The following is a 12,733-nucleotide window of genomic DNA, read 5'->3' as shown; positions in this document are numbered from 1 at the left end:
GCTGTGCTTAGCATTGTCTGAGCATGCAGTGCTCCATCCTGCGCTTTTCAGAAATGAATACAAAAAAGTTTCAAGTCACTGAAGGATCTCTTATGTTACAGATTGTTTCTATAAAATCTAATGAAAAACATTAAGGTTAAGGTTTATTTAGAGAAGGTGATAAATTTCCTGCTTACATTAATTCCTGCCTATCTCAAAGTTTTGGTATTATTTTCAAGATGAGTCATTGTTATCATGTAGCTATCTCCCAGCCTAACACTCTAACTTGCTTTAGGGCTTAAATGATTTTTTGCAAAAAGACATTTAAAAAAGTTAATGTGCAACATTGTAATTGAAAATTCATCAGTAGACATGAGCAATATTTCTGGTGATGATCAGAAGTATGGATAATATTAAAGTACAGATAGTCTTCAATAGGTGTGTATTGGATATGTTATGCATACGATGCTAGAAACTGGGAATGTAAAGATAAGGAATGGTTAATATGGAAATTGTTAAGTAATAACACTACAAAATGGCGTTTTAACAATCTCCTTGCGGATAACATTCTGACAACTCAGTGACTAACCCTGAAGGAATACCAGGTTATTTTTACTTAGTATAAAAAATGCATGTGTTTGTATAACTCTGCTAGGCATATTGTGTGAAATGCCATACACTGTAGAGGAATGGGAACACTTCCAAGGGTAGGGTGTATGTGGAGAGTGGAGTTGGTGGAAAATCAAACTTGGTGCAGTGGTCTTTGAACATTGCCACTTGAGTTATCTCTAAAATAATTTAGAAAAATATGCATCTCCTTTTACATTTTTATTTTAATGTCTAAAAAGTGTATTGAGTCAATTTCTAGATAGGTTGATAAGAAGCTGGGGATCCCTGAGGAGAAGAGAGGGGTCTGGGGCTCTCAAGGAGGAGATAGGGGTCTGGAGTTCTCAAGGAGGAGAAAAGGACAAAATTTTTTTCTACAGTCCTTAGTTTTAGGTTTTTTTTCCTTAAGCCCAGAGTTGATGATTATGCAACAAAAAAACTCAGCTTAAACTCTGTACTAAGGATTCTATAACAGCAATGTATCCGGCTTGAGGATATGTTTCTCCTTCTTGAGAACCTTCCGACTAATCCTGTTATCTTAAAATGTAAATTGTGGGAGTGGGCCTAGTAAGACCTTTACAATCTTGGGACATTCTTTTGATTTAGTGTAATAACTAATTTAAAAAGTATATAGCTCCCTTGCTAAGACTAGTGAGGGGGCACTCTCCATCCCCTTCTGATGTCGTTGTCAGAAGCCTTCTTTGTTTTTCACTGTAATGAAACTTCTGCCACACAACAGCCCTGAGTGGTCAAGCCTGATCTCTGGTCCTGAAGCTAAATCTTTGGAGATCAAGAATCTGATACTGTTCACAGTAAGCTATAAGTTTAGTGGTTGCAAAGAAAAGAATTTCTGGAATATTTTATATTGAGTTATTTAAATTATGGAATTTGTCTACCATCTCATCTAAGTGACAAAGCCAGTCGTGCTAACTAGCCAATCAACCAACTCAAACTTAATTTTCCAAAAAAGCTGACTTATTGTTAAATTTAAATACATATGTTAAAACATGTCCCAGGGAATCAAAAAAAAATGGTACAAATGAACTTATTTAGAAAACTGAAACAGACTCACAAACATAGAAAACAAACTATGGTTTGTTACTGTTACCAAAGAGGAAAGGGGTGGGGAAGGGATAAATCAGGAGTTTGGGGTTTAACAGATACACAATTGTTCAGTTGCTAAGTTGTGCCCCACTCTTTTGCAACCCCATAGACTGTAGCCTGCCAGACTCTTACTTCTATATGTAAAACAGATGTGGCAAAACCAATACAGTATTGTAAAGTAAAATAAAGTAAAAATTAAAATGAAAAAACGTAATTGCAATAAATAAATATGCAAAAAAAAAACCCCAGATAAACAACAAAGTCCTACTCTATAGCACAGGGAACTATATTTGATACTTCGTAAAAACCTATAATGGAAAGTAATCTGGGAAAAAATATATGTATATACACATATAACTGAGTCACTTTGCTATACACCAGAAACTAACACCACACTGTAAAACAACTGTACCTCAATTAAGAAAATAAATATGATTTCAAACTCTAAGTGAGAAAGGAGAGAAAGAGGAAAAGAGATCTCTCAGGCTGGGCTGCAGTGCCACCAACATTTGCTTTAGAGGTCTCTCCATAGCCCAGAATATGCAGGTTGTCCAATATGAATCCGGAGAAGGTGTGAAACTTAAGGTTCTTTTTGAGGACCTCTGCTGGTTGTGTTCATATGAAAACTTATTTATATACTGCAGTGATTAGTTTTATGTGTCAACTTGGTTGGGCTGTGGAGCGCTATTGTTCATTCAAACCATACTCGAGATGCTACTGTGAAGGCCTTCTCAGATGTCATGAGCACTTACCATCAGCCAATTTTAAGATTACTACCTCTATTGTGGGAGGGGCTCATTCACTTATTTGAAAGCTTTAGGAGTAAATGCTGAGATTTCTTAAAAAAAGAAAGAATTCTGCCTCAAGATTACAACAGAGAAATCCTACCCGTGTTTCCAGTCTGATAGCTTGTCTGAAAGATTCTAGACTCAAGCTTACACCATCAATGCTTACCTGACTTTCCAGCTTGCAGGCCTGCCCTGCAAGTTTCACGCTTGCCAGTCCCCACTATTACGTGAGCAAATAAATCCTTCTCCCTTAATATATTATAATTATATATATATTAATTATAGTATTAATACAATTAAATATGATTATCTCAATATTAATAAACAATTTTATAATTCATATTTCATAAATGTAATATATAAATATGTAATTTTTATAGGAAGATATATGTTAATTTTAAGATATCTTAATATATTATATACTGACATATTTAAACATAATAATATATTAATATAATAATTACTAGTTTATTGTATAGGTTGTATATTATATTTATACATTAAATATAAATATATTATGCATTTGATATTTAAAGATATATATAAACACAGAAGGATAGAAATAACAGAATATCTAACTAGCTAGCTGCTGCTGCTGCAGCTAGCTTCTATCTTTTTATCCATTTTTTTGTTTCTCTGGAAAATGCTACTATATAGTAGCACAAAACCAGTATTTCACTTAGTAGCTTTATGTTTTTTCCCACTACATTAAGTCCAGACTTATTTTCATTCATGTTTGTATCCACATTGTCTGGCATATTTTAGGCACATAAGAAACAAAGAATTAATAGATGAGTAAGACTTTAATAGTAATGGAGTAAAACGTTGTATCTTTTTTCCTAATGAACACTATAATTTTATAATAAATTTGCCTTAATTGATGATATCGAGTTTGGTGTCTGCTAATTAACATGATTGCAGGCTGGAGATCTGTGGAAAATTCAAGCAAGAGGCGGATATAAGTTGGCACCAAGGAACAGGCAGCTCTGCAGGGCTCTGTGACACACTGGCTAGCAGCAAATCTAAATTTCTGAACACAGATGCAGGTGTGCAAGACATGATGCCTTTCTTTAATTTCTTAAAATTTCTTTAAGTCTTATTTTGAGCCCTTAGCTTGTTTAGTTCATGGGAAAGACAATCGCTTTCATTACTGGGGGGATATGATGTGTTTCTCATTCAGATGATAGAAGATGGGTATGGAGTAGGAAGCCCCAGAATCCTGAAGGGCACAATAGGTTGTGAGGTCTTAACCATGCATGAGTCGAGCCCACAGAGTCCCTCCAGGTACACAGATCTCAGCTTCGGATCTATGTGCCACCTAGGACGTGGAGTCTTGGTCTGGGGCACTGGTGCAAGACCTCCCTGAGCAAGCTGAGAAAGGGTCTCTTTGATAGTTGTGCTGATGACCCTGAGCACTGCCAGAAAGTGGGACATCCATCACCTTGTGCATTTTTCATTTGGGCCAAATGTCAGATTTTGTTATTTGGTGTCATCAAAAATGTTCCTAACATAATCAGAAAAGTAAACTTATGGCTTTTTATTTAAAAACTACTAATCATTAAATAGCTTAGGCTTTCTTCCCAGAAAAATAAACCCACGAAGTATGGAAAACTAAAGTTACCTGAATGTAATATGGAATGAAAGAAAAATATAACAAATGAAATGTTTCAGAAAATTGGTCTGCCAGAGCAATGGAAGGCATCACTTACCTTACTGGTACTTTTCTGTTGGCAAGAAAACACAAGACCGCTAGTGTAATATGAGCAATCAGTAAAGCTAATCCAATACCCAGGAGGGTCCATATATCTGGAATTTCAAACCAATAAAAAAGTGTAAATATTCAGTGAAAAATATTAGAGACTCCAAAACTCCAGTGATTTTGGTCACAATGTCACTTACTGTTCTGAGTGTTCGTGAAATCAGCAGTCGGTGGGTTAACCTTGATGTGGCAACGATTTCCCTTCCAACCTTGTGCACATCTGGAGATGAGATAAAATGTGATAGTTGGTAAAAAAATAAAGAAAGAAAGAAGTGGAAACATATTTTAGCAGTACTGTCATGGAATAAAACAATGAATGTTTAAAAATAATGAGATACCAGGAATGTGGGTAACTTTGATATGAAACCAAAAATGCTAAAGCAAAGCAAAAAAAAAAAAATTTAAATATTATTTTCATATTATTTGTGTAAGAGAATTTTTTTTTCAGTATTTATTCCCTCCTTGTTTTATCTGTAAGGTGGGGGCTTGATTTCCTTATCTATTTGGTGGGAACCATATTCCATATATTGGACTATATTTTCTTCGATTCCTGTGTTCACAGTTCCTTTGATAACTGTGGCAGACCAATTCCATATTTCCATATATTGGGAAAGACCCTGATGTTGGGAAAGACTGAAGGCAGGAGGAGAAGGGATGAGGATGAGATGGTTGGATGACATTACTGACTCGAAGGACATGAGTTTGAGCAAGCTCCAGGAGTTAGTGATGGACAGGGAAGTCTGGCATGCTGCAGTCCATAGGGTTGCAAAGAGTCAGACATGATTGAGCAATGGAGCTGAACTGATGGTGGAAACAAGACTCATTTCTTGTTTTCAAAAGTTGACTTCACTTTTCACCAGTGCCCAATATTACTTTACTTTTTCATTTGTCTCAAACTCTAAAGCTAGCACATTTTTCAATAGTGAATGGATTTAAGTTCTTTCAGATACCAATAGAGAATATTCAAATAATAGATTAACATAAATATAAATCAGAGTATTTTTATTTCTCATTATAAGCGGATGATCCTTCAATTTCATAGATGTGGAATCAGATTAATAATCAAATTGGAAATACCATCAATCCTATAGGATTTCACTATCTCTGCTTTATTTAGTCATACGTGATGAAATTTGTAACACTGGGAACATCTGCTCTGATATGGATGGCTTTCAGAAAGTTCAGAACTGGAAACTAACTCATGCCTCAAAGGGAAATGAGGTTTATTTCTAAGCAGCATAAGTGTCAGAATTTCTCTGGTAGAATGTGTTTGCATATGAATGTGAAAGCTTATATATACATTCTTGTTTACCAGAAATAACTGGATACAAATTAAGAAGGGTTTGGTTGAGTTTCCTGCCAATTGGATTAAAAACTGGCTTTTGAATGAATGTTTTTAAAAGCTATGTGTTAGAAGCAATGTTTCTTTAGCACACAGTTAATTTTTTTTTTCTCAATCTCCCTTTTGTTTTTGAAAATCTGAATAACCAATATCAATTTCTTCAAAAAAGCAATAGCTTCCTTAAATATTAAATATAAAAAGGAGGTTCAAGGGGGCCCATAAGAATGCCTTCTTTCCTTAGTAAATATTCTTTAAAAAGAAATTTAAGACAATTTAGTTGTTTTTGATGTCTCTATTCAAATTAAAATAAATTAGAAATGTTTAAGATCAGAGTCTATTTGTTTTTTTACTCTCATAAACCTTAATAAGTATTCTTTATCAGTTTTCAGGTTGGCAGTGTGAATCCACATGTCAGTCTTTCACATTTTGCCTTCAACTGACTTGATCTAAGACATTACTTTGCTGACGAAGGTCTGTATAGTCAAAGTTATGATTTTTCTAGCAGTCATGTACAGATGTGAGAGTTGGACTATAAAGAAGGCTGAGTGCTGAAGAATCGATGCTTTTCAAATTGTGGTACTGGAGAAGACTCTTGAGGTTCCTTTGAAATGCAAGGAGATCAAACCAGTCAATCCTAAAGATCACTGAGATTTTTTTTTTAAGGCTAGTCATCCTCTCTACTCCTCTTCATGTGCAATCTGAAGCTTAGATATCTCATTCAACTATTTATTTTTCACTAGCAAATCATAAATAGTAGCATACCAAATGAAAAATAAGAGACTTCCTTCCTGAAGAAGGAAGGCACAGATTGTTATTTTCAGTGGCAGCCTTCTGGGTAGTTTTAACAGCTGTTGGGGACAGAAGGTGAAGGCTCTTGTGGGGAGAAAAAGGGAAAGTAGATGATCTGTTGGGAAGAACCTGGTGTGCTTTGCCTAAGCAGATGCCAACCAGAGGATACCAGTCCAGGTGGGGCATTCCAGGCGCAGCTGTGAAAAGCTGGGTGGCTGGGTGGTGAGTCGGGTGGGTGTGGGGAATCCTGTATAACTGTCTGATACCAAGAGTGAGATCCCTAAAAGAATGGGGCAGTGAGATTCATCCTATTTGCTTGAAAATTAAAAACCAAATAATCCTTCCTAGGTAATGTTTTAGCTACATTATGATTAGACAAGATTAAATACAATGGTGATTCTACCTCTTGTATAACCCAACAAGATCTAATAATATAAGGATGATAAACACTATATAATATTTGTGCTAAAGACTAGGATTATTGTCATTGTTTAGTCACTAAGTCATATCCGACTCTTTTGCAACCCCATGGACTACAGCCTGCCATGCTCCTCTGTCCGTGGGATTTCCCAGGCAAGAATACTGGAATGGGTTGTATTTCCTTCTCTAGGGGATCTTCCTGACCCAGGAATCAAACCCACATCTCTTGCATCTGTTGCAGATTCCTGACCAATGACACAACAGGGAAGCCAAAGACTAGGATATCTCAGTGTAAATGAGAAGGCTTGTTTTGTTTTCGTGTCAAGAAGAAAAGAAATGCTAGATGTGATGAAATTATTCTGGAAGGCTTTTTCATACTGAGTCATAAGAAACAGTTAAATCAAAAAATGACCTGTTAAGCTTGACAAACTGTCAAAAATAACTCATTTTTATTTAGAAAGTATGCATAAACAAAATGTTTTTGAGGAAAATTTAATTTATCCCGAGTTAATGTGAGGCTGTGTGCTTTCTCATTTATTTCATATACCTAATGAGTTTAACATTGCAGCATTTCAGCCTTATCTTCCATTCTTCAGTCGCTCAGTCATTTCCAACTCTGTGACCCCATGGACTGGAGCACGCCAGGCTTTCCTGTCCTTCAGTATTTCCCAGAGCCTGCTCAGACTCATTCTATTGAGTCGGTCATGCCACCCACCCACCTCATCCTCTGTCATCCCCTTCTCCTGTTTACAGTCTTTCCCAGCATCAGGGTCTTTTCCAATAAGTCGGTTCTTCACATCAGGTGGTCAAAGTATTGGGGCTTCAGCTTCAGCATCAGTCCCTCCAATGAATATTCAGGATTGATTTCCTTTAGGATTTACTTGTTTGATCTCCTTGAAGTCCAAGGGATTCTCAAGAATATTCTCCAACACCACTGTTCAAAAGCATCAATTCTTCAGCGCTCAGCTTTCTTTATGGTCCAACTCTCACATCCGTACATGACTACTGGAAAAACCACAGGCTTGACTAGATGGCCCTTTGTTGGCAAAGTGATGTCTCTGCTTTTTAGTATGGTGTTAAGTTTGTCATAGCTTTTCTTCCAAGGGGGATTTGGAAGCATTTCAGCCTTATTTTAGAACAATGGAGGTTCCAGCTGCTACTCAATTACCATGTATGTTATGACTGCCTGCACCAAATTCATTGAAACACCCATCCTCCTTCCCTTCCCTCCATCAAATTATAAGCATTTCCACGGTTTGGTTGAGATGGAACCCCAGCCTGTCTCTAGGGTTATCTCATTTCCCTTGGTGCAGTGTTTTGCCTCAGGACCCTGTCCATTACCAGAGAGCATTCCCAGTCAACAGGGATTGGTTCATAGACAGACATGGACGTTAGTTTTCCAGAAGTAATTCTGTCACCAGTGGGTACACATTGATGGATATTTGTGGTAAGAATTATCCTCTGCCCAATTCTGATGTGAACAAGGAAGAATATAGCCTTATGAAGCTACCATTTTGCTACAAAAGCCAGCCTGAGGATAAAATAACCTACTGGGAAGACATAGCCTAGGAAATCATAGAGAAAGGGAGGAACAATCTTAAAGGCACTTGAACCTTTTCAGTCTGTTCCGATTTCACGTTTGCTCTGCATTCAGACTTTTTAGATACATGAGTCAATAAGTTTCTGTATCATTTGAGCCAGTTTGAGTCTGGTCTTTTAGGAGCACACATGCAAAGCCCATTTTCCTACTCTTCCATTTTGATCCCTGAAGTTCTCCTCATTAAATCAATAATCCCTTATTCTTAAAATATTTATTCAATGTCTACTACATACAAGATAGTCTGCCACATAGAAAAAGGATGGCCAAGATATGCTAGAGAATTGGCAAGAGCATAAACTTAGGAGATAAAAACCTTTTAAAAACATAAGTAAGAAACAAAATAGAAAATAAAATATATGAAGTATAAGAAAGGGAAAGAAAAATGCTGAAGGAGAAGATGAAAAAAACTGCTTCCAGAATCTATTTCTCCAGACTCAGAAAGTGAAAAATGTACAATCGCAACTAGACATGTATGGAACAAGTGATTTATTAAAGTGTATTTATTCCAGAGTATGAAGTGTTTATATATATATTATACAACGAGTCAGAAAAAATGGTCATCTGAGTGTGTAGAAACCATCAATGACTGATGGGATCTGGAGAGATATGTCTAAATTATGTTCAAATTGTTAATGCAATGCTAATCTAGCCTCTAGATTTTACAGTTCTTTACTGAAGTATATTTTTTCAGAAATACTTACTCTATAGTTTTTTAAATCTGCAAAAGGGAAATTCCTTCAGAAGGAAGGGATTTTGAATATAGTGCAGATTAATCATTTAGCATTCTAGTAGTAGACTTGTTTTATTTTGCTAGGCATGTTTACAGTAACATTTTATGATTATTAAAATTATGAATATTGTTATAGGAACTGATATCATTCTACAATGACATTCATGCTTTAGAAAACTACAATATACTAAACCCAATAGGGAGTGGACTGAGCACCTCCTATGTGCTGAAAAATATTCTAAATACTTTAATATATTATTTGTGATACACCCATGTTATAGGATACAAGTTATTTCCCCATTTCATAGTTGAGAAAATAAATGCCCAGAGTGGTTGAGCAGTGAGTCACCAAAGGTACTCTGTGAACAAGCCCTTACACTGTGTCTGTTTGGCTCTCAGCTGATGCTCTCTTTACTACATGGTTTTGCTTCCCACTTGGAATATAATTGTTTATAATTGCCATTAACTTCACGGTTTTTGTCTGTTCGGACAGACACTGGGGTCTCATTTTCATTGTCTGAAAACGTCCATTTATCACATTAAGTTTTACCCTGCAAACGTCTAGGTATACAGGAGGCAGATGTGGTGTTGAGAAAGATTAAGAAAGGAAAATCAGGGCATCTGGATTCATTCAGCAAGACTAAGCCACTTTCTAGCTCTGTAGCCTTAGGAGAGTCAGATCACTTCATTTTACTATTTATTTACTGATTTATTTAGAGAGGAGACATACTTTTCATTAATTAAAAAGTGATTATTTTTCCTTTTACAAAAGCAACAGTAGTTAAAACATAAAAAACAAAGATAAGCAAAAAAAAAAAAAAAAAAAGAGAGAGAGAAAAAAACCCCAGTTTCAGTCCCTGGGTTGGGAAGGTCCCTTGGAAAAGACACTGGCTAGCCATTGTCCAGTATTCCTGCCTAGAGAATGGCCAGCACTCCAGTATTCCTTCCTAGAGAATTCCATGGGGAGAGGAGCCTGGTAGGCTACAGTCTATGGGATTGCAAACACAACTGAGCAACACTAACACTTTGACTTCAGTTTTCTCTACCCAACTAAAGAAAAATCATGGTATTCATCTAGACTTTCAAAATACTACACAACAGTTGTATCCACACAAAAAAATTCAGTTTCCTATTTATAAAGAGTAATAAGTACAACTCATCTCACAGGATGTGTAGGAGAGCTGAATTTAAAAAATGCACATGGAAGCACATTGCTAACTGTAAAGCATTATCTATGTCAGGCTTTTTGATACCCAGCCTTCTGCTTTCTGTATAAACCACGGTCATGATCATTCCCTGCCCTAACATACTGACCCTCCAGGGAGCTGGCATCTGACAACAGTCCTGTCTCCACCCCTGCCTGAGCATCAGTAAATCTTAGGAGACAGTGAAAAGCCATGGTTCACAGCTTCTACTTTCCTAACTTATCATTTATGTCACTTAAAAAGCATTTTTACACCCAAATTTACCTGGAGGTTCTTGAAGCAGTTACACAGGTAGAGGAAGGAAGAGCAGGTGTTTAATAAAGTGCTCACTGCCTGTGTTGAACACTTCTACACCCCTCCCCCATCCCCTGTGGTTTCTACCCACTGGAAGTACTCCAAGGAAGGAGAAAGTAGTGCCAACCCAACTTTGTATGTAAGCATCAGTTCAGACGGAGTGCTTTCTGATCCCTATGGCGAGCCTGTGCCAGCAGAAGGGGAGTGGGACAATGGCGGAAAGCCCCTAATGAGCCATCCGTGTTGACATGGGTGAATTCATTTTAACAGAAAACAAGAAAGCATGGGAAACAACTAAATAATCTCTGAGTCACAAAGCACTGAAATTCCACATTGAGCACCAGTGATTAATTCGCTTGGACTAATTTCCTCCTTGACTAATTAGCTGCAGCATATTTTATAACATTTAGAAGTATTAGGCAGAGCCCTCCTGAAAGAGAAAGATAAACATCCCACTCCATCCATGCATAAGGGCCTGTTTTCTTAACACAAACAGGAGAAAGGGAGAAATAAAATGTAGTTAGACTCTTTCAGCCACAGCCAGCATCCTAATCTTTCCTAAATTCTTAGAGGTCTTCTGCTACTAGTAGGTAATAAGGGAGGAGTTATAAAATAACAGCTTATTTCTGGGTGTGCTTGCGAACACCCATTCATTACTCGCTAACACCTGGAACAGAAGATCCTCCCATCCTTTCTGTCCTCTGTGTGCTGGTCCCAGCTCATCTCTCTCGTTGCCAGGAAAAACAAATGAGGAGCCACACATTTTCAAGCATGTGTTCATGGATTAATTTGGTGGGAACCAGCAGGGGGTTTACTCTCTCCTTTTTAAGCAATATGAGTTGTTCAAATAATTCTAAAGTAATAAAAAACAAACTGATAATGCAGAGGCATGGCTATTTCATAACATGTTGATATTTGAATATTTTAGATTTTAATTAGCTGACCTGATCCAATACTTCTTACTGATTCAGGATAATGAGGCAAACACATCTGATTGCATTTTTTTCCTAACAATTTTGAAAACTCTTTAAAGGGAATCTTAATTCTGTTTTGAAATGTGATATTTCAAGCATCAGAGAGAGAGAAGAATTTTATGTTAAAAGAAAGATAAACAGGTTAAAAACAGTTTCTGAAGTCCCATATCCATTCTTCCACTTCATCATTTCCAGGGGTCCCCAACCTCCGAGATCTAATGCCTGATGATCTGACATGGAGCTGATATAATAATAAAAATAAAGTTCACAATATAAGTAATGTGCTTGATTATTCAAAACCAACCTCACCATCCCACTCCCTAGAAAAATTGTTTTCCACGAAACCGATCCCTCACGCCATAAAGGTTAGGGGCCGCTGATCATCTCAATCACCAAAGTTCCATCAATTTACCTGCTAGGCATCTCAGCCATAGGTCCTTTTGCTCAATCCTGCTTTGGTCACATGGCCAAAGGCCCTCCTTGCTCTAGTACTGGAACTGGATTGCCTGCCTTAGCAAGCTGATGTCACATCATATACCTTCCCTGATACAAGCCTTTGCTGGTTTTCTGCAGCTGTGATAATCCTATCTAGATGAAGAGGTTTCAACACGGAGACTTCTCCAACAGGGCCTCTTGATGGTATGGAGGGTTTGATCTCCATTCTCCCTTTGTTCACACTCTCTTTACCTTTATTTAAGCCCCCTTCTTCTAAGATACTCTTTCACACTCCTAGGACTTTCCAAGACATCTATTCTCATTAAGCTGGAAAATGGGTTCAATCCTTATCAACCTAGCCAACTCACTTTAAGGACACAGACCAAACAGCATCCCCTGAGAAGCCTTCCTTCATGCCCCTGCCTAACTTAAATGGGCAATCTTTGGTTCTAGCACATTCTGCAAGCTGCCATGATAGCTCTTAACATACAGTACCACAACTTTTGGTTTCTTTATAAATCTTTCTTGACTATGAATTTTTTTTAAAGGTAAAGACTATACCTGTTTAACTCCTGTATGCTCCAATTAGCACAATCCTGCTCAAAGACAATATTTGCTGAAAATATTCACTAGCATCACAATAATGGGAGTTAACACATGGGCAATGTGTTTGTTACACTTTCATTTTAATGAAAGTCCGGAGTCCAA

General features: G+C 37.0%; 1 protein-coding gene across 1 annotated transcript in view; it reads right to left on the bottom strand.

Annotated features, from left to right (window-relative positions):
* The window catches only part of MALRD1 (MAM and LDL receptor class A domain containing 1), a 595,589-nt gene that overhangs the window by 32,910 nt on the left and 549,946 nt on the right, over nucleotides 1-12,733 (bottom strand). The window contains exons 37-38 of the mRNA XM_069547391.1: nucleotides 4,377-4,456; nucleotides 4,187-4,283 (exon numbers count right to left, since the gene is read on the bottom strand). Of these exons, the coding sequence (XP_069403492.1) occupies nucleotides 4,187-4,283; nucleotides 4,377-4,456 (177 nt within the window). The remainder of the gene's footprint in view (nucleotides 1-4,186; nucleotides 4,284-4,376; nucleotides 4,457-12,733) is intronic.

This window comes from Ovis canadensis, chromosome 13 (assembly GCF_042477335.2).
Source record: "Ovis canadensis isolate MfBH-ARS-UI-01 breed Bighorn chromosome 13, ARS-UI_OviCan_v2, whole genome shotgun sequence".
In the NCBI taxonomy this organism is placed as follows: Eukaryota; Metazoa; Chordata; class Mammalia; order Artiodactyla; family Bovidae; genus Ovis; species Ovis canadensis.
This window is presented reverse-complemented; position numbering and strand designations above follow the sequence as displayed.